The sequence below is a fragment of the Dendrobates tinctorius genome, unplaced genomic scaffold, assembly GCF_039654945.1.
Source record: "Dendrobates tinctorius isolate UK_male_01 unplaced genomic scaffold, ASM3965494v1 ptg000548l, whole genome shotgun sequence".
Classification (NCBI taxonomy): domain Eukaryota; kingdom Metazoa; phylum Chordata; class Amphibia; order Anura; family Dendrobatidae; genus Dendrobates; species Dendrobates tinctorius.
The window spans coordinates 994,557-1,017,647 of NW_027362206.1; the positions used below are offsets into that span (position 1 = coordinate 994,557).

General features: G+C 46.2%; 1 protein-coding gene across 2 annotated transcripts in view; it reads left to right on the forward strand.

Moving 5' to 3' along the window:
* LOC141078374 (uncharacterized) overlaps positions 1-23,091 on the forward strand; it is a 205,693-nt gene that overhangs the window by 37,710 nt on the left and 144,892 nt on the right. Inside the window, exon 3 of one of the 2 annotated variants that reach the window (XM_073565119.1) lies at positions 15,747-15,870. The exons of the other annotated variant lie outside the window; for it this stretch is intronic. Within the exon in view, the coding sequence (XP_073421220.1) occupies positions 15,747-15,870 (124 nt within the window). The remainder of the gene's footprint in view (positions 1-15,746; positions 15,871-23,091) is intronic. 2 annotated transcript variants of the gene reach the window in all.

A 23,091-nucleotide genomic window follows, 5' to 3' on the forward strand; every position in this document is an offset into this window, starting at 1 on the left:
GAGATTATACAGTATACACTGGAGGATTCTGGGTGATGAGAGGAGACTGCTGGGAAATTATATAGTATACACTGGAGGATTCTGGGTGATGAGAGGAGACTGCTGGGTGATTATACAGTGTACACTGGAGGATTCTGGGTGATGAGAGGAGACTGCTGAGAGATTATACAGTATACACTGGGGGATTCTGGATGATGAGAGGAGACTGCTGGGAGATTATACAGTATACACTGGAGGATTCTGGGTGATGAGAGGAGACTGCTGGGAAATTATACAGTATACACTGGAGGATTCTGAGTGATGAGAGGAGACTGCTGGGAGATTATACTGTGTACACTGGAGGATTCTGGGTGATGAGAGGAGACTGCTGGGAGATTATACAGTATACACTGGGGGATTCTGGATGATGAGAGGAGACTGCTGGGAGATTATACAGTATACACTGGAGGATTCTGAGTGAGGAGAGGAGACTGCTGGGAGATTATACAGTATACACTGGAGGATTCTTAGTGATGAGAGGAGACTGCTGGGAGATTATACAGTATACACTGGAGGATTCTGAGTGAGGAGAGGAGACTGCTGGGAGATTATACAGTATACACTAGAGGATTCTGGGTGATGAGAGGAGACTGCTGGGAGATTATACAGTATACACTGGAGGATTCTGGATGATGAGAGGAGACTGCTGGGGGATTATACAGTATACACTGGGGGATTCTGGATGATGAGAGGAGACTGCTGGGGGATTATACAGTATACACTGGGGGATTCTGGATGATGAGAGGAGACTGCTGGGAGATTATACAGTATACACTGGAGGATTCTGGATGATGAGAGGAGACTGCTGGGAGATTATACAGTATACACTGGAGGATTCTGGGGGATGAGAGGAGACTGCTGGGAGATTATACAGTATACACTGGAGGATTCTGGGTGATGAGAGGAGACTGCTGGGAGATTATACAGTATACACTGGAGGATTCTGGGTGATGAGAGGAGACTGCTGGGAGATTATAATGTATACACTGGAGGATTCTGGGTGAGGAGAGGAGACTGCTGGGAGATTATACAGTATACACTGGAGGATTCTGGGTGAGGAGAGGAGACTGCTGGGAGATTATACAGTATACACTGGAGGATTCTGGTTGAGGAGAGGAGACTGCTGGGAGATTATACAGTATGCACTGGAGGATTCTGGGTTAGGAGAGGAGACTGCTGGGAGATTATACAGTATACACTGGAGGATTCTGGGTGATGAGAGGAGACTGCTGGGAGATTATACAGTATACACTGGAGGATTCTGGGTGATGAGAGGAGACTGCTGGGAGATTATACAGTATACACTGGAGGATTCTGGGTGAGGAGAGGAGACTGCTGGGAGATTATACAGTGTACACTGGAGGATTCTGAGTGATGAGAGGAGACTGCTGGGAGATTATACAGTATACACTGGAGGATTCTGGGTGATGAGAGGAGGCTGCTGGGAGATTATACAGTATACACGGGAGGATTCTGGGTGATGAGCGGAGACTGCTGGGAGATTATACAGTGTACAGTGGAGGATTCTTGGGGAGGAGACTGCTGGGAGATTATACAGTATACACTGGAGGATTCTGGTGATGAGAGGAGACTGCTGGGAGATTATACAGTATACACTGGAGAATTCTGGGTGATGAGAGGAGACTGCTAGGAGATTATACAGTGTACACTGGAGGATTCTGGGTGATGAGAGGAGACTGCTGGGAGACTACAGATTATACACTGGAGGATTCTGGGTGATGAGAGGAGACTGCTGGGAGATTATACAGTGTACACTGGAGGATTCTGGGTGATGAGAGGAGACTGCTGGGAGACTATACAGTATACACTGGAGGATTCTGGGTGATGAGAGGAGACTGCTGGGAAATTATACAGTATACACTGGGGGATTCTGGGTGATGAGAGGAGACTGCTGGGAGACTATACAGTATACACTGGAGGATTCTGGGTGATGAGAGGAGACTGCTGGGAGATTATACAGTATACACTGGGGGATTCTGGGTGATGAGAGGAGACTGCTGGGAGATTATACAGTATACACTGGGGGATTCTGGGTGATGAGTGGAGACTGCTGGGAGATTATACAGTAGACACTGGAGGATTCTGGGTGATGAGAGGAGACTGCTGGGAGATTATACAGTATACACTGGAGGATTCTGGGTGATGTGAGGAGACTGCTGGGAGATTATACAGTATACACTGGAGGATTCTGGGTGAGGAGAGGAGACTGCTGGGAGATTATACAGTGTACACTGGGGGATTCTGGGTGATGAGAGGAGACTGCTGGGAGATTATACAGTGTACACTGGGGGATTCTGGGTGATGAGAGGAGACTGCTGGGAGATTATACAGTGTACACTGGAGGATTCTGGGTGATGAGAGGAGACTGCTGGGAGATTATACAGTGTACACTGGAGGATTCTGGGTGATGAGAGGAGACTGCTGGGAGATTATACAGTGTACACTGGAGGATTCTGGATGATGAGAGGAGACAGCTGGGAGATTATACAGTATACACTGGAGGATTCTGGGTGATGAGCGGAGACTGCTGGGAGATTATACAGTGTACACTGGAGGATTCTGGGTGATGAGCGGAGACTGCTGGGAGATTATTCAGTGTACACTGGAGGATTCTGGATGATGAGAGGAGACTGCTGGGAGATTATACAGTGTACACTGGAGGATTCTGGGTGATGAGCGGAGACTGCTGGGAGATTATACAGTGTACACTGGAGGATTCTGAGTGATGAGAGGAGACTGCTGGGATATTATACAGTGTACACTGGAGGATTCTGGATGATGAGAGGAGACTGCTGGGAGATTATACAGTATACACTGGGGGATTCTGGGTGATGAGGAGACTGCTGGGAGATTATACAGTATACACTGGAGGATTCTGGGTGATGAGAGGAGACTGCTGGGAGATTATACAGTATACACTGGAGGATTCTGGATGATGAGAGGAGACTGCTGGGCGATTATACAGTATACACTGGAGGATTCTGGATGATGAGAGGAGACTGCTGGGAGATTATACAGTATACACTGGAGGATTCTGTATGATGAGAGGAGACTGCTGGGAGATTATACAGTATACACTGGAGGATTCTGGGTGAGGAGAGGAGACTGCTGGGAGATTATATAGTATACACTGGAGGATTCTGGGTGATGAGAGGAGACTGCTGGGAGATTATACAGTGTACACTGGAGGATTCTGGATGATGAGAGGAGACTGTTGGGAGATTATACAGTATACACTGGAGGATTCTGGGTGAGGAGAGGAGACTGCTGGGAGATTATATAGTATACACTGGAGGATTCTGGGTGATGAGAGGAGACTGCTGGGAGATTATACAGTGTACACTGGAGGATTCTGGATGATGAGAGGAGACTGCTGGGAGATTATACAGTATACACTGGAGGATTCTGGATGATGAGAGGAGACTGCTGGGAGATTATACAGTATACACTGGAGGATTCTGGATGATGAGAGGAGACTGCTGGGAGATTATATAGTATACACTGGAGGATTCTGGGTGATGAGAGGAGACTGCTGGGAGATTATACAGTATACACTGGAGGATTCTGGATGATGAGAGGAGACTGCTTGGCGATTATACAGTATACACTGGAGGATTCTGGGTGATGAGAGGAGACTGCTGGGAGATTATATAGTATACACTGGAGGATTCTGGATGATGAGAGGAGACTGCTGGGAGATTATACAGTATACACTGGAGGATTCTGGGTGATGAGAGGAGACTGCTGGGAGATTATACAGTATACACTGGAGGATTCTGGATGATGAGAGGAGACTGCTGGGCGATTATACAGTATACACTGGAGGATTCTGGGTGATGAGAGGAGACTGCTGGGAGATTATACAGTGTACACTGGAGGATTCTGAGTGATGAGAGGAGACTGCTGAGAGATTATACAGTGTACACTGGAGGATTCTGGGTGATGAGATGAGACTGCTGGGAGATTATATAGTATACACTGGAGATTTCTGGGTGATGAGAGGAGACTGCTGGGATATTATACAGTGTACACTGGAGGATTCTGGATGATGAGAGGAGACTGCTGGGAGATTATACAGTATACACTGGGGGATTCTGGGTGATGAGAGGAGACTGCTGGGAGATTATACAGTATACACTGGAGGATTCTGGGTGATGAGAGGAGACTGCTGGGAGATTATACAGTAAACACTGGAGGATTCTGGGTGATGAGAGGAGACTGCTGGGAGATAATACAGTGTACACTGGAGGATTCTGGGTGAAGAGAGGAGACTGCTGGGAGATCATACAGTGTACACTGGAGGAATCTGGGTGATGAGAGGAGACTGCTGGGAGATTATACAGTATACACTGGGGGATTCTGGATGATGAGAGGAGACTGCTGGGAGATTATACAGTATACACTGGAGGATTCTGAGTGAGGAGAGGAGACTGCTGGGAGATTATACAGTATACACTGGAGGATTCTTAGTGATGAGAGGAGACTGCTGGGAGATTATACAGTATACACTGGAGGATTCTGAGTGAGGAGAGGAGACTGCTGGGAGATTATACAGTATACACTAGAGGATTCTGGGTGGGAGATTATACAGTATACACTGGAGGATTCTGGGTGATGAGAGGAGACTGCTGGGAGATTATACAGTATACACTGGGGGATTCTGTGTGATGAGAGGAGACTGCTGGGAGGTTATACAGTATACACTGGAGGATTCTGGGTGATGAGAGGAGACTGCTGGGAGATTATACAGTATACACTGGAGGATTCTGGGTGATGAGAGGAGACTGCTGGGAGGTTATACAGTATACACTGGAGGATTCTGGGTGATGAGAGGAGACTGCTGGGAGATTATACAGTATACACTGGAGGATTCTGGGTGATGAGAGGAGACTGCTGGGTGATTATACAGTATACACTGGAGGATTCTGGGTGATGAGAGGAGACTGCTGGGAGATTATACAGTATACACTGGAGGATTCTGGGTGATGAGAGGAGACTGCTGGGAGGTTATACAGTATACACTGGAGGATTCTGGGTGATGAGAGGAGACTGCTGGGAGATTATACAGTATACACTGGAGGATTCTGGGTGATGAGAGGAGACTGCTGGGAGGTTATACAGTATACACTGGAGGATTCTGGGTGATGAGAGGAGACTGCTGGGTGATTATACAGTATACACTGGAGGATTCTGGGTGATGAGAGGAGACTGCTGGGAGATTATACAGTGTACACTGGAGGATTCTGGGTGATGAGAGGAGACTGCTGGGCGATTATACAGTGTACACTGGAGGATTCTGGGTGATGAGAGGAGACTGCTGGGAGATTATACAGTGTACACTGGAGGATTCTGGGTGATGAGAGGAGACTGCTGGGAGATTATACAGTATACACTGGAGGATTCTGGGTGATGAGAGGAGACTGCTGGGAGGTTATACAGTATACACTGGAGGATTCTGGGTGATGAGAGGAGACTGCTGGGTGATTATACAGTATACACTGGAGGATTCTGGGTGATGAGAGGAGACTGCTGGGAGATTATACAGTATACACTGGAGGATTCTGGGGGATGAGAGGAGACTGCTGGGAGATTATACAGTGTACACTGGAGGATTCTGGGTGATGAGAGGAGACTGCTGGGCGATTATACAGTGTACACTGGAGGATTCTGGGTGATGAGAGGAGACTGCTGGGAGATTATACAGTGTACACTGGAGGATTCTGGGTGATGAGAGGAGACTGCTGGGAGATTATACAGTATACACTGGAGGATTCTGGGTGATGAGAGGAGAATGCTGGGTGATTATACAGTGTACACTGGAGGATTCTGGGTGATGAGAGGAGACTGCTGGGAGATTATACAGTATACACTGGAGGATTCTGGGTGATGAGAGGAGACTGCTGGGAGATTATACAGTATACACTGGAGGATTCTGGGTGATGAGAGGAGAATGCTGGGTGATTATACAGTATACACTGGAGGATTCTGGGTGATGAGAGGAGAATGCTGGGAGATTATACAGTGTACATTGGAGGATTCTGGGTGATGAGAGGAGACTGCTGGGTGATTATACAGTATACACTGGAGGATTCTGGGTGATGAGAGGAGACTGCTGGGAGATTATACAGTGTACATTGGAGGATTCTGGGTGATGAGAGGAGACTGCTGGGCGATTATACAGTATACACTGGAGGATTCTGGGTGATGAGAGGAGACTGCTGGGCGATTATACAGTATACACTGGAGGATTCTGGGTGATGAGAGGAGACTGCTGGGAGATTATACAGTATACACTGGAGGATTCTGGGTGATGAGAGGAGAATGCTGGGAGATTATACAGTGTACATTGGAGGATTCTGGGTGATGAGAGGAGACTGCTGGGCGATTATACAGTATACACTGGAGGATTCTGGGTGATGAGAGGAGACTGCTGGGTGATTATACAGTATACACTGGAGGATTCTGGGTGATGAGAGGAGACTGCTGGGAGATTATACAGTGTACATTGGAGGATTCTGGGTGATGAGAGGAGACTGCTGGGCGATTATACAGTATACACTGGAGGATTCTGGGTGATGAGAGGAGACTGCTGGGAGATTATACAGTGTACATTGGAGGATTCTGGGTGATGAGAGGAGACTGCTGGGAGATTATACAGTATACACTGGAGGATTCTGGGTGATGAGAGGAGACTGCTGGGAGATTATACAGTATACACTGGAGGATTCTGGGTGATGAGAGGAGACTGCTGGGCGATTATACAGTATACACTGGAGGATTCTGGGTGATGAGAGGAGACTGCTGGGAGATTATACAGTATACACTGGAGGATTCTGGGTGATGAGAGGAGACTGCTGGGAGATTATACAGTGTACACTGGAGGATTCTGGGTGATGAGAGGAGAATGCTGGGTGATTATACAGTATACACTGGAGGATTCTGGGTGATGAGAGGAGAATGCTGGGTGATTATACAGTATACACTGGAGGATTCTGGGTGATGAGAGGAGAATGCTGGGAGATTATACAGTGTACATTGGAGGATTCTGGGTGATGAGAGGAGACTGCTGGGCGATTATACAGTATACACTGGAGGATTCTGGGTGATGAGAGGAGACTGCTGGGTGATTATACAGTGTACACTGGAGGATTCTGGGTGATGAGAGGAGACTGCTGGGCGATTATACAGTATACACTGGAGGATTCTGGGTGATGAGAGGAGACTGCTGGGAGATTATACAGTGTACACTGGAGGATTCTGAGGGATGAGAGGAGACTGCTGGGCGATTATACAGTATACACTGGAGGATTCTGGGTGATGAGAGGAGACTGCTGGGAGATTATACAGTGTACATTGGAGGATTCTGAGGGATGAGAGGAGACTGCTGGGCGATTATACAGTATACACTGGAGGATTCTGGGTGATGAGAGGAGACTGCTGGGAGATTATACAGTGTACACTGGAGGATTCTGGGTGATGAGAGGAGACTGCTGGGCGATTATACAGTATACACTGGAGGATTCTGGGTGATGAGAGGAGACTGCTGGGAGATTATACAGTGTACACTGGAGGATTCTGGGTGATGAGAGGAGACTGCTGGGAGATTATACAGTATACACTGGAGGATTCTGGGTGATGAGAGGAGACTGCTGGGCGATTATACAGTGTACACTGGAGGATTCTGGGTGATGAGAGGAGACTGCTGGGAGATTATATAGTATACACTGGAGGATTCTGGATGATGAGAGGAGACTGCTGGGCGATTATACAGTATACACTGGAGGATTCTGAGTGATGAGAGGAGACTGCTGGGCGATTATACAGTATACACTGGAGGATTCTGGGTGATGAGAGGAGACTGCTGGGAGATTATACAGTATACACTGGAGGATTCTGAGTGATGAGAGGAGACTGCTGGGCGATTATACAGTATACACTGGAGGATTCTGGGTGATGAGAGGAGACTGCTGGGAGATTATACAGTATACACTGGAGGATTCTGAGTGATGAGAGGAGACTGCTGGGAGATTATACAGTATACATTGGAGGATTCTGAGTGATGAGAGGAGACTGCTGGGCGATTATACAGTATACACTGGAGGATTCTGGGTGATGAGAGGAGACTGCTGGGAGATTATACAGTATACACTGGAGGATTCTGGGTGATGAGAGGAGACTGCTGGGAGATTATACAGTATACACTGGAGGATTCTGGGTGATGAGAGGAGACTGCTGGGCGATTATACAGTATACACTGGAGGATTCTGGGTGATGAGAGGAGACTGCTGGGAGATTATACAGTATACACTGGAGGATTCTGGGTGATGAGAGGAGACTGCTGGGAGATTATACAGTATACACTGGAGGATTCTGGGTGATGAGAGGAGACTGCTGGGCGATTATACAGTATACACTGGAGGATTCTGGGTGATGAGAGGAGACTGCTGGGAGATTATACAGTATACACTGGGGGATTCTGGGTGATGAGAGGAGACTGCTGGGCGATTATACAGTATACACTGGAGGATTCTGGGTGAGGAGAGGAGACTGCTGGGAGATTATACAGTATACACTGGAGGATTCTGGGTGAGGAGAGGAGACTGCTGGGAGATTATACAGTATACACTGGAGGATTCTGGGTGAGGAGAGGAGACTGCTGGGAGATTATACAGTATACACTGGAGGATTCTGGGTGATGAGAGGAGACTGCTGGGAGATTATACAGTATACACTGGAGGATTCTGGGTGATGAGAGGAGACTGCTGGGAGATTATACAGTATACACTGGAGGATTCTGGGTGATGAGAGGAGACTGCTGGGAGATTATACAGTATACACTGGAGGATTCTGGGTGATGAGAGGAGACTGCTGGGAGATTATACAGTATACACTGGAGGAATCTGGGTGATGAGAGGAGACTGCTGGGCGATTATACAGTATACACTGGAGGATTCTGGGTGATGAGAGGAGACTGCTGGGAGATTATACAGTGTACACTGGAGGATTCTGGGTGATGAGAGGAGACTGCTGGGAGATTATACAGTATACACTGGAGGATTCTGGGTGATGAGAGGAGACTGCTGGGAGATTATACAGTATACACTGGAGGATTCTGGGTGATGAGAGGAGACTGCTGGGAGATTATACAGTATACACTGGAGGATTCTGGGTGATGAGAGGAGACTGCTGGGAGATTATACAGTATACACTGGAGGATTCTGGGTGATGAGAGGAGACTGCTGGGAGATTATACAGTATACACTGGAGGATTCTGGGTGATGAGAGGAGACTGCTGGGAGATTATACAGTATACACTGGAGGATTCTGGGTGATGAGAGGAGACTGCTGGGAGATTATACAGTGTACACTGGAGGATTCTGGGTGATGAGAGGAGACTGCTGGGAGATTATACAGTATACACTGGAGGATTCTGGGTGATGAGAGGAGACTGCTGGGAGATTATACAGTATACACTGGAGGATTCTGGGTGATGAGAGGAGACTGCTGGGAGATTATACAGTATACACTGGAGGATTCTGGGTGATGAGAGGAGACTGCTGGGAGATTATACAGTATACACTGGAGGATTCTGGGTGATGAGAGGAGACTGCTGGGCGATTATACAGTATACACTGGAGGATTCTGGGTGATGAGAGGAGACTGCTGGGAGATTATACAGTATACACTGGGGGATTCTGGGTGATGAGAGGAGACTGCTGGGAGATTATACAGTATACACTGGAGGATTCTGGATGATGAGAGGAGACTGCTGGGAGATTATACATTATACACTGGAGGATTCTGGGTGATGAGAGGAGACTGCTGGGAGATTATACAGTGTACACTGGAGGATTCTGAGTGATGAGAGGAGACTGCTGGGAGATTATACAGTATACACTGGAGGATTCTGGGGGATGAGAGGAGACTGATGGGAGATTATACAGTATACACTGGAGGATTCTGGGTGATGAGAGGAGACTGCTGGGAGATTATACAGTGTACACTGGGGGATTCTGGATGATGAGAGGAGACTGCTGGGAGATTATACATTATACACTGGAGGATTCTGGGTGATGAGAGGAGACTGCTGGGAGATTATACAGTGTACACTGGAGGATTCTGAGTGATGAGAGGAGACTGCTGGGAGATTATACAGTATACACTGGAGGATTCTGGGGGATGAGAGGAGACTGATGGGAGATTATACAGTATACACTGGAGGATTCTGGGTGATGAGAGGAGACTGCTGGGAGATTATACAGTGTACACTGGAGGATTCTGGGTGATGAGAGGAGACTGCTGGGAGATTATACAGTGTACACTGGAGGATTCTGGGGGATGAGAGGAGACTGCTGGGAGATTATACAGTATACACTGGAGGATTCTGGGTGATGAGAGGAGACTGCTGGGAGATTATACAGTATACACTGGAGGATTCTGGGTGATGAGAGGAGACTGCTGGGAGATTATATAGTATACACTGGAGGATTCTGGGTGATGAGAGGAGACTGCTGGGAGATTATATAGTATACACTGGAGGATTCTGGGTGATGAGAGGAGACTGCTGGGAGATTATACAGTGTACACTGGAGAATTCTGGGTGATGAGAGGAGTCTGCTGGGAGATTATACAGTATACACTGGAGGATTCTGGGTAATGAGAGGAGTCTGCTGGGAGATTATACAGTATACACTGGAGGAATCTGGGTGATGAGAGGAGACTGCTGGGAGATTATACAGTATACACTGGAGGATTCTGGATGATGAGAGGAGACTGCTGGGAGATTATACAGTATACGCTGGAGGATTCTGGGTGATGAGAGGAGACTGCTGGGAGATTATACAGTATACACTGGAGGATTCTGGGTGATGAGAGGAGACTGCTGGGAGATTATACAGTATACACTGGAGGATTCTGAGTGATGAGAGGAGACTGCTGGGAGATTATACAGTGTACATTGGAGGATTCTGGGTGATGAGAGGAGACTGCTGGGAGATTATACAGTATACACTGGAGGATTCTGGGTGATGAGAGGAGACTGCTGGGAGATTATACAGTATACACTGGGGGATTCTGGGTGAGGAGAGGAGACTGCTGGGAGATTATACAGTATACACTGGAGGATTCTGGGTGATGAGAGGAGACTGCTGGGAGATTATACAGTATACACTGGGGGATTCTGGGTGATGAGAGGAGACTGCTGGGAGATTATACAGTGTACACTGGAGGATTCTGGGTGATGAGAGGATACTGCTGGGAGATTATACAGTATACACTGGAGGATTCTGGGTGATGAGAGGAGACTGCTGGGAAATTATACAGTATACACTGGAGGATTCTGGGTGATGAGAGGAGACTGCTGGGAGATTATACAGTATACACTGGAGGATTCTGGGTGATGAGAGGAGACTGTTGGGAGATTATACAGTATACACTGGAGGATTCTGGATGATGAGAGGAGACTGCTGGGAGATTATACAGTATACACTGGAGGATTCTGGGTGATGAGAGGAGACTGCTGGGAGATTATACAGTGTACACTGGAGGATTCTGGATGATGAGAGGAGACTGCTGGGAGATTATACAGTATACACTGAAGGATTCTGGGTGATGAGAGGAGACTGCTGGGAGATTATACAGTATACACTGGAGGATTCTGGATGATGAGAGGAGACTGCTGGGAGATTATACAGTATACACTGGAGGATTCTGGGTGATGAGAGGAGACTGCTGGGAGATTATACAGTATACACTGGAGGATTCTGGATGATGAGTGGAGACTGCTGGGAGATTATACAGTGTACACTGGAGGATTCTGGGTGATGAGAGGAGACTGCTGGGAGATTATACAGTATACACTGGAGGATTCTGGGTAATGAGAGGAGAATGCTGGGAGATTATACAGTGTACACTGGAGGATTCTGATTGATGAGAGGAGACTGCTGGGAGATTATACAGTATACACTGGAGGATTCTGGGTGATGAGAGGAGACTGCTGGGAGATTATACAGTATACACTGGAGGATTCTGGGTGATGAGAGGAGACTGCTGGGAGATTATACAGTATACACTGGAGGATTCTGGATGATGAGTGGAGACTGCTGGGAGATTATACAGTGTACACTGGAGGATTCTGGGTGATGAGAGGAGACTGCTGGGAGATTATACAGTATACACTGGAGGATTCTGGATGATGAGAGGAGACTGCTGGGAGATTATACAGTATACACTGGAGGATTCTGGGTAATGAGAGGAGAATGCTGGGAGATTATACAGTGTACACTGGAGGATTCTGATTGATGAGAGGAGACTGCTGGGAGATTATACAGTATACACTGGAGGATTCTGATTGATGAGAGGAGACTGCTGGGAGATTATACAGTGTACACTGGAGGATTCTGGATGATGAGAGGAGACTGCTGGGAGATTATACAGTGTACACTGGAGGATTCTGATTGATGAGAGGAGACTGCTGGGAGATTATACAGTGTACACTGGAGGATTCTGGGTAATGAGAGGAGAATGCTGGGAGATTATACAGTGTACACTGGAGGATTCTGATTGATGAGAGGAGACTGCTGGGAGATTATACAGTGTACACTGGAGGATTCTGGATGATGAGAGGAGACTGCTGGGAGATTATACAGTATACACTGGAGGATTCTGGATGATGAGAGGAGAATGCTGGGAGATTATACAGCGTACACTGGAGGATTCTGATTGATGAGAGGAGACTGCTGGGAGATTATACAGTATACACTGGAGGATTCTGGGTGAGGAGAGGAGACTGCTTGGAGATTATACAGCATACACTGGAGGATTCTGAGTGATGAGAGGAGACTGCTGGGAGATTATACAGTATACACTGGAGGATTCTGGTTGATGAGAGGAGACTGCTGGGAGATTATACAGTATACACTGGAGGATTCTGGGTGATGAGAGGAGACTGCTGGGAGATTATACAGTGTACACTGGAGGATTCTGGGTGAGGAGAGGAGACTGCTGGGAGATTATACAGTATACACTGGGGGATTCTGGTTGAGGAGAGGAGACTGCTGGGAGATTATACTGTATACACTGGAGAATTCTGGGTGATGAGGAGACTGCTGGGAGATTATACAGTATACACTGGAGGATTCTGGGTGATGAGAGGAGACTGCTGGGAGATTATACAGTATACACTGGAGGATTCTGGGTGATGAGAGGAGACTGCTGGGAGATTATACAGTATACACTGGGGGATTCTGGGTGATGAGAGGAGACTGCTGGGAGATTATACAGTGTACACTGGTGGATTCTGGGTGATGAGAGGATACTGCTGGGAGATTATACAGTATACACTGGGGGATTCTGGGTGATGAGAGGAGACTGCTGGGAGATTATACAGTGTACACTGGAGGATTCTGGGTGATGAGAGGATACTGCTGGGAGATTATACAGTATACACTGGAGGATTCTGGGTGATGAGAGGAGACTGCTGGGAAATTATACAGTATACACTGGGGGATTCTGGGTGATGAGAGGAGACTGCTGGGAGATTATACAGTGTACACTGGAGGATTCTGGGTGATGAGAGGATACTGCTGGGAGATTATACAGTATACACTGGGGGATTCTGGGTGATGAGAGGAGACTGCTGGGAGATTATACAGTGTACACTGGAGGATTCTGGGTGATGAGAGGATACTGCTGGGAGATTATACAGTGTACACTGGAGGATTCTGGGTGATGAGAGGATACTGCTGGGAGATTATACAGTATACACTGGAGGATTCTGGGTGATGAGAGGAGACTGCTGGGAGATTATACAGTATACACTGGAGGATTCTGGGTGATGAGAGGAGACTGTTGGGAGATTATACAGTATACACTGGAGGATGAGAGGAGACTGCTGGGAGATTATACAGTATACACTGGAGGATTCTGGGTGATGAGAGGAGACTGCTGGGAGATTATACAGTGTACACTGGAGGATTCTGGATGATGAGAGGAGACTGCTGGGAGATTATACAGTATACACTGGAGGATTCTGGGTGATGAGAGGAGACTGCTGGGAGATTATACAGTATACACTGGAGGATTCTGGATGATGAGAGGAGACTGCTGGGAGATTATACAGTGTATACTGGAGGATTCTGGGTGATGAGAGGAGACTGCTGGGAGATTATACAGTATACACTGGAGGATTCTGGATGATGAGTGGAGACTGCTGGGAGATTATACAGTGTACACTGGAGGATTCTGGGTGAAGAGAGGAGACTGCTGGGAGATTATTCAGTGTACACTGGAGGATTCTGGGTGATGAGAAGAGACTACTGGGAGATTATACAGTATACACTGGAGGATTCTGGGTAATGAGAGGAGACTGCTGGGAGATTATACAGTATACACTGGAGTTTTCTGGATGATGAGAGGAGACTGCTGGGAGATTATACAGTGTACACTGGAGGATTCTGATTGATGAGAGGAGACTGCTGGGAGATTATACAGTATACACTGGTGGATTCTGGTTGAGGAGAGGAGACTGCTGGGAGATTATACAGCATACACTGGAGGATTCTGGGTGATGAGAGGAGACTGCTGGGAGATTATACAGTGTACACTGGAGGATTCTGGATGATGAGAGGAGACTGCTGGGCGATTATACAGTATACACTGGAGGATTCTGGGTGATGAGAGGAGACTGCTGGGAGATTATACAGTATACACTGGAGGATTCTGGGTGATGAGAGGAGACTGCTGGGAGATTATACAGTATACACTGGAGGATTCTGAATGATGAGAGGAGACTGCTGGGAGATTATACAGTGTACACTGGAGGATTCTGGGTGATGAGAGGAGACTGCTGGGAGATTATACAGTGTACACTGGAGGATTCTGGGTGAGGAGAGGAGACTTCTGGGAGATTATACAGTATACACTGGAGGATTCTGGTTGAGGAGAGGAGACTGCTGGGAGATTATACTGTATACACTGGAGGATTCTGGGTGATGAGGAGACTGCTGGGAGATTATACAGTATACACTGGAGGATTCTGGGTGATGAGAGGAGACTGCTGGGAGATTATACAGTATACACTGGAGGATTCTGGGTGATGAGAGGAGACTGCTGGGAGATTATACAGTGTACACTGGAGGATTCTGGGTGAGGAGAGGAGACTGCTTGGAGATTATATAGTATACACTGGAGGATTCTGGGTGATGAGAGGAGACTGCTGGGAGATTATACAGTGGAGGATTCTGGGTGAGGAGAGGAGACTGCTGGGAGATTATACAGTATACACTGGAGGATTCTGGGTGAGGAGAGGAAACTGCTGGGAGATTATACAGTATACACTGGAGGATTCTGGGTGATGAGAGGAGACTTCTGGGAGATTATACAGTACACACTGGAGGATTCTGGGTGATGAGAGGAGACTGCTGGGAGATTATACAGTGTACACTGGAGGATTCTGGGTGATGAGAGGAGACTGCTGGGAGATTATACAGTACACACTGGAGGATTCTGGGTGATGAGAGGAGACTGCTGGGAGATTATACAGTACACACTGGAGGATTCTGGGTGATGAGAGGAGACTGCTGGGAGATTATACAGTGTACACTGGAGGATTCTGGGTGAGGAGAGGAGACTGCTGGGAGATTATACACTGGAGGATTCTGGGTGATGTCGCTCTCGTTGGTTGTCAGGTTCCTCTCCGGTGTCAGGACGTCGCTCTCTATTTCTCCGTGGAGGAGTGGGATTTTTTAGAAGGACACCGGGATCTGTACATGGACATCTTGTGTGAGGAGCACCAGTCGGTCACATCACTCGGTAGGTGTAGAGCTGCCTTTCTGTCGCTTCTCTCCCTTTGGGTAAGATTACATTAGTAGAGTACATGAATACAGTGTGCACACTGGGTGCGTTCCACTGGCTATTACACCGTGTGCCTTCTAGTCATCCAGTGAAAACCATTATGTCTGGTACGTTTGAATATCGAGTTGCTCAGTGCCTCAGGAGTGGTGACCCTGGCAAGGATGGGGGAAGTTTTACATTTCCCGGGAGTCGGTCCGGTCAGTTTCTTACTTTAAAAATCTATCACTATTTATTTTAATTGTTTTTCACTATGTTCCTTCTTGCATGTGTCCTGTGTCATGGACTTCTTGGGATGCTGTTCCGTTATGGGTTCCATTTTGAACAGTCTAGGGGGGAAGTGTGTGGCTATCTGGTTCCACTCCCTTCTGCGCAATCCCAGGCTCCCCTCCTTCAAGATAGGAGCCAGTTGTAGATGTTGGCTTCTGATTTGACTTGGGTAGCAGCCTGGGTTATTGGTGGGAACACGTTTTGGGCTTTCCTTGATCTTGGGCAAAACAGAATCCTGTAGTCCTGGTTCCTCACTGTGATTGCAATGCAGAATAAAAGGGAGTACAGGTCTTGGACAAGGTATTTGACAAAACCTGCTGGGCTTTAATTTTGAAACGGACTACAGGATGGTAGTGGGGCAGTCCATCTTCTCCTCCTGCTCAGGTTTTCCATGTGGCCCTTGGCAACAGATTCCAGTTCAAAACCCTGCAGTAAAGGGTTTGGGTGTGTCGGTGTCAGGTTGATTTTGCAAGTGTGCAGAGCAGAAGGCTCTGCAGAGTTCCACCTGTGTGAGGCAACACAGGCAAGCGGAGCCAAACACTGCCAATGGAGCGTAAAGGTCTGGCACCCACAGCGTGCACAGTGGTGCAGTCACCCATGGTAACCGGTCTCTGAGGTAGACTGTCCTGTGCCCGGATGTAAATCGGAGGTGGACTGGCGAGTTAATTGGCTGCAATCTGAAGGATATGGTTCTTGGCTGAGATCCGGAGGATATCGTGTGCTGTGTTGTACTGTGGGTTGGACATTAAAACACATTTGCTGTGAACTTTGCTGGGTCACTGCCCCATCACTGCTCAGAGTGGATGCTGCTGGTTAATCATCAGTTCTATGGACGACACTTTTCGGCTGGATGACCATGTTACTGTTTTCAGGGTCTTGATTTTTCTTTCAATGATCCAGTTGTGGGGGTTTAGCAGAAAAGCTTAGTGGGATAAGAAGTACAAGTTGACTCTCCTCCAGATGTAGAAATGTTCAGTGCATTTCCCACAGGGTTCTTTAATGGGCTGAGCTATGACTTGAGGGGTATCTATCTATTTGAGGCACCATGGTGTGTTTCTTCTGGAGTCAAGGTGATTAGTCTCCTCAGAGTACCAGCTTACCATGAAGGACCAATTTTTCTCTTCACCACATGTGAAGGAACACACCTAATGGGATCCCTTATCAATCAGAGACCATAGTCTCTTCAAAAACATTCACTCCCACATCAAGGCTGTGTGCCCACGTAAGCGTTTTTTAAGCGTTTGTCCTGGTGAAAACGCTTCAAAAATGCATAAAAGAAGCATCCTGTTCATTTTAAATGAATTCCGCACTTTTTGTGCACACGGATGCGTTTTTTTCCGCTCAAGAAACGCTTAGCTGTCAAAAACGTAGCATGCTCATTAATTTTTCGGAAAAGTCAGTGTTTTTGCTATTTTCTATAAGTCAAAAAACGCGCGGAAAAAAACGCATAAAAAACGAGCGGATTTTAAGCAAAAAAAGTGCGGGCATAAAACGCGCGTTTTCTGGGAAGGTGTCCAGTTTTGAAGCAGAAATTTTCTGCATACGTGGGCACATAGCCTAAAGGATCCTCATGGTTTACAACAATATCACTGCAAACTTTACAATCACATAGACAACATATAACAATCCTCCTGAAATATACAGGCAGAACTGCAGAGGCCCCTGACCAAAATCATTGGGCAAGATTGGCTCCTCGTCACTTCATTCAATATTCATTCAAACGTCATTTAATGGTCAGTTTGTCTGTCACTAAAGACATTGAAAAAAAGGGGGAGACAAAAAAGCGCAATAGGGTCTTATCCACGTTACAAAAGACAGTATATCATGAAATCTGCTCACCTGGTTAGGATGAGATAAGAGCGTGTAGGGAGCGGCTGCTGCAGATCCACAGGTCTTCAGTGACCAAAGAAATGATGAATCCAAAGGGAGTTTGTAGCTATATTCCGCGCTGCCGCTTTAGACAAATTCCAGGAGAACGCTGTATGATTGCAGTGGTTTTATTCTACGCGTTTCAGGGGTCTCATGCCCCCTTCATCAGGAAATACCACAAATACATACAGGTATCACAGACATAAATAGGTTAGAAAGGATGCTGGATTTCAAAAAAATGAGCGCCAACAAGTCAGATGGTGCAGTGTCCAAGATCAATGACACCACATGATTAACAGTTCACCTAAGATATATTACAAAATAATACGTATTTTAAAAGATTTTTTGATTAAACTTTCGTTTACAAAACAGATGATAAAGTCAAATTTACGATTTAAACAAAAAAAAAAAAAAAAAGGGAGGGGGGAGTTTATTCCTGTTTAGAGGTGGATACCTTACAAGTGGACTATCGTATGGAAACAGCAAACCGCTTTTTTTTCATTGAAAGCATTGCAATATTTATACAAAAAAGGGGAAAAAAGTAAAAACATAATTTTAATTCTTTACCAATAAAAAATATGTAATTTTAGTTAAATTCTAAAAAATTAAATATAAAATTATTTTTTAGTATAGAGGAAATGGGTTAAAAAATAATAAAGGATGCTAAAAGCAGCAACACACGAGAAGCTGCACAGCAGTCAGCGCGGCTCAGAATGAGAACGCAGACAGCATGGATTCATTACTTCACTGATACAAAGATCATGGGCAAATTTTAGATATAACATGAAGCACATAAAAAAAGGGGGTTAATATCAGATGCAGCAACACACAGGACGCTGTGCAGGAGCCAACTACTGCTCAAAGTAAAAATGCAGGATAAAGCGGCAGAGTGAATGGGTGGCTTCATTAATAGATAAGATCGCAGGCAGTTCTTGTGTTCACCCCCTGACACATAAGTCTTTTCACTGGGAAGGAGAGGCAGTAACATTCTTGTACTGTTCACTAATCTCTATGACTAGGCAATATATGCATGGGAGCTGAGATACTATTATCAGCCGGGGTCATTCTTTCATGTCAGACTAGTAGAATTAGTAGCGCTTACCCGGGCTTAATTAAAGAAGAAAAAAAAAAACTCTTCAAAAAATTCTTCAAAAAATGCAACTAACAGAGATAATGTTTAAGACAGAGGTGTGAAAGTGATTGCTCCCAAGGGCAAAAGGAGCTAAACCTGATAGGAGGCTATACAGGATTTTCATATATATAACACTCTTTTAGAATTAACGCACAAGCAATATTTAAGCAAATACATAAATAATTTTTTTCCATTAGACCAAGGAGGCACAGTATTGTAAAATTAATTATAAATATAAATATAAAATTGCAATTAGGTATTGCATTAAGTGCAAACAAATCTATAAAAAACATATAAAAACCACAAGGCACAAAACCACAAAATGAGGATGAAACCCATAATTGCAGAAAAAGGGAGATGTACCCGTAGACTGGTTAATGCGGTTGTTAAATGCAAACTCGGCCAACGGTAACACAGAACACCAATCATCCTGTCGGGCTGAGGTCAAGCAACGTAGAATTTGCTCCAGAGACTGATTGGTCCGTTCGGTCTGCCCATTAGTCTCAGGATGATAAGCGGATGAAAAGGACAGACCAATACCCAACCTCTTACAAAAAGCCCTTTTTTTTCTTCTTTAATTAAGCCCGGGTAAGCGCTACTAATTCTACTAGTCTGACATGAAAGAATGACCCCGGCTGATAATAGTATCTCATTTCTCCTTTAACTCAGCTCCCATGCATATATTGCCTAGCCATAGAGATTAGTGAACAGTACAAGAATGTTACTGCCACTCCTTCACAGTGAAAAGACTTATGTGTCAGGGGGTGAACACAAGAACTGCCTGCGATCTTATCTATTAATGAAGCCACCCATTCACTCTGCCGCTTTATCCTGCGTTTTTACTTTGAGCAGTAGTGGGCTCCTGCACAGCGTCCTGTGTGTTGCTGCATCTGATATTAACCCCTTTTTTTTTATGTGCTTCATGTTATATCTAAAATTTGCCCATGATCTTTGTATCAGTGAAGTAATGAATCCATGCTGTTTGCGTTCTCATTCTGAGCAACGCTGACTGCTGTGCAGCTTCTCGTGTGTTGCTGCTTTTAGCATCCTTTATTATTTTTTAACCCATTTCCTCTATACTAAAAAATAATTTTATATTTAATTTTTTAGAATTTAACTAAAATTACATAATTTTAATTCTTTACCAATAAAAAATATGTTTTTACTTTTTTCCCCTTTTTGTATAAATATTGCAATGCTTTCAATGAAAAAAAAGCGGTTTGCTGTTTCCATACGATAGTCCACTTGTAAGGTATCCACCTCTAAACAGGAATAAACTCCCCCCTCCCTTTTTTTTTTTTTTTTTTTTTTTTTTTTTTGTTTAAATCGTAAATTTGACTTTATCATCTGTTTTGTAAACGAAAGTTTAATCAAAAAATCTTTTAAAATACATATTCTTTTGTAATATATCTTAGGTTAACTGTTAATCATGTGGTGTCATTGAACTTTGACACTGCACCATCTGACTTGTTGGCGCTCATTTTTTTGAAATCCAGCATCCTTTCAAACCTATTTATGTCTGTGATACCTGTATGTATTTGTGGTATATCCTGATGAAGGGGGCATGAGACCCCTGAAACGCGTAGAATAAAACCACTGCAATCATACAGCATTCTCCTGGAATTTGTCTAAAGCGGCAGCGCAGAATATAGCTACAAACTCCCTTTGGATTCACTAAAGACATTGAAACACATAGCAGACCACAAATGATACATTCAAAAATTCAAATATCGGCAAAGGTTCAACCGAGATTGTCTTGTTCAAACCACCAATTACCCGTCCTAGACCCCTCTAGGTAACACTGATTCTTTTAGTAACACAATTGGTTACTCACTGTCGCTCATTCAGTGATTCCAAGAGAGTTCCTTGCTGTCGGGTCCAGAGGAGGTCCAGTTCTGACAATCCGGGTTTTCGGCACGATGTACTTTTCAGGAACACCGCACTACACTTGCTCACTGAGCCAGTGCGCGTGTCCTGAGTACAGAAACAGTGCTAAACGATACCTGCGGAGCAGGGCAGCAGAGGTGACAATGCGTGCTTCAAACTATCGGTGTCAGGATCCTGTCAGCGCCGGAAAGTAAAGAGGCACAGAACCTGAGGACACTGAAGTTAGCAAACTGGCACAGGACCTATGGTCATGTGACTGCAAGGGGGAGGGGCTTAGCGTCCTGTTTTCAGAGATGACAGGACACCATACAACAACTCAGTCAGGCAAAACGGAGGTCACAACAGTACGGGCAAAAGAGGCACAGGAGGAATAAACAGACGGGTGGTCAGACAAAGCCAAAGGTCATACACAAGAGGGCGACGTGGTACCAAGGTTACGAGCAGAGAGATGTCGGGTCACAAGCAGAGAGTCATACACGAGAGGTAGCACAGTACAACAGGGACAGGCAGAACTCGTAACAGGGACAGAACCGGATCAAAACCAAACAAGCAAGCTAGATATCAGGCACACGTGCGCATAAGGTCCACAAACTCAGCCGAGGGCAGGAGTATAACTGACACCGGACCTAGGTCCAGTGAGCATTAAATAGCCGCCCTCTGCCTGAGAGAGGCGGGACAATTAACCCCCAGTCTGATCAGGACGGGCCAAAGCGAAACCCCGTCCTGGATCATGACAGTACCCTCCTCTCAGTGGGGGGCCGGGGGGCCACCGGACCCCCAGGTCTCTCAGGGTACTTGGCGTGAAAGGCCCGGACCAACCAATCCGCATGGACCGATCGAACAGGAACCCACGACTGTTCTTTAGGACCGTAGCCTTTCCAATGTACCAGATATTGAAGAGCACGACGGACCAACCTGGATTCGACAATTCGTTCCACCTCGTACTCCGACTGCCCATCTACCAAAACCGGTGGTGGGGAAGCTGATGATCCCTCCCCACCGGACCTCACAGGTTTCAAAAGGGCCCTATGGAAAACATTTGGGATCCGCAGAGATGGCGGGAGACACAACCGAAAAGCCACCGGGTTAACTGCTACGGTAATTTTATAGGGACCTATAAACTTGGTTCCAAGCTTCGCAGAGGGGACCTTGAGCCTTATATTCCTGATGGACAACCATACCTTATCCCCAATCTGAAACACCGGTCCCGCGGATTGTTTTTTGTCCGCAAAAAATGTAAATTTGTCCTGGGCCTTCGTAATGTTAATCTGGACCTCCCGCCATACCTCCCCCAACCGCTGGATCGTCTTATCCGCCCCAGGAGACCCAGAATTCAAACGGGAAAATTCTCCAAAATGAGGATGAAACCCATAATTGCAGAAAAAGGGAGATGTACCCGTAGACTGGTTAATGCGGTTGTTAAATGCAAACTCGGCCAACGGTAACACAGAACACCAATCATCCTGTCGGGCTGAGGTCAAGCAACGTAGAATTTGCTCCAGAGACTGATTGGTCCGTTCGGTCTGCCCATTAGTCTCAGGATGATAAGCGGATGAAAAGGACAGACCAATACCCAACCTCTTACAAAAAGCCCTTTAAAATCTGGAAACAAATTGCACTCCTCTATCAGACACCACATTCAAGGGTACCCCATGCAACCGCACCACATGCTCAACGAACAATCTGGACAATGTTTCCGCATTAGGTAGAGCTGCCAAAGGTACAAAATGTGCCTGCTTACTAAACCTGTCCACCACAACCCAAACTACAGTATTACCCTTGGAGGGGGAGGGGGGGGGGGAAGGTTGGTGATGAAATCCATGGACATATGAGTCCATGGTCTCTCAGGAATTGGCAGTGGTACCAGTTCCCCGGCCGGCCAGTTATGGGGGGTTTTTGCACGGGCACAAGCATCACAAGCAGACACATATTCCCCAACATCAGAGGCTAAAGCAGACCACCAGAATACTCTAGCAATGGCCTTCCGGGTAGCCGAGATCCATGGATGTCCACCCAGAACTGAG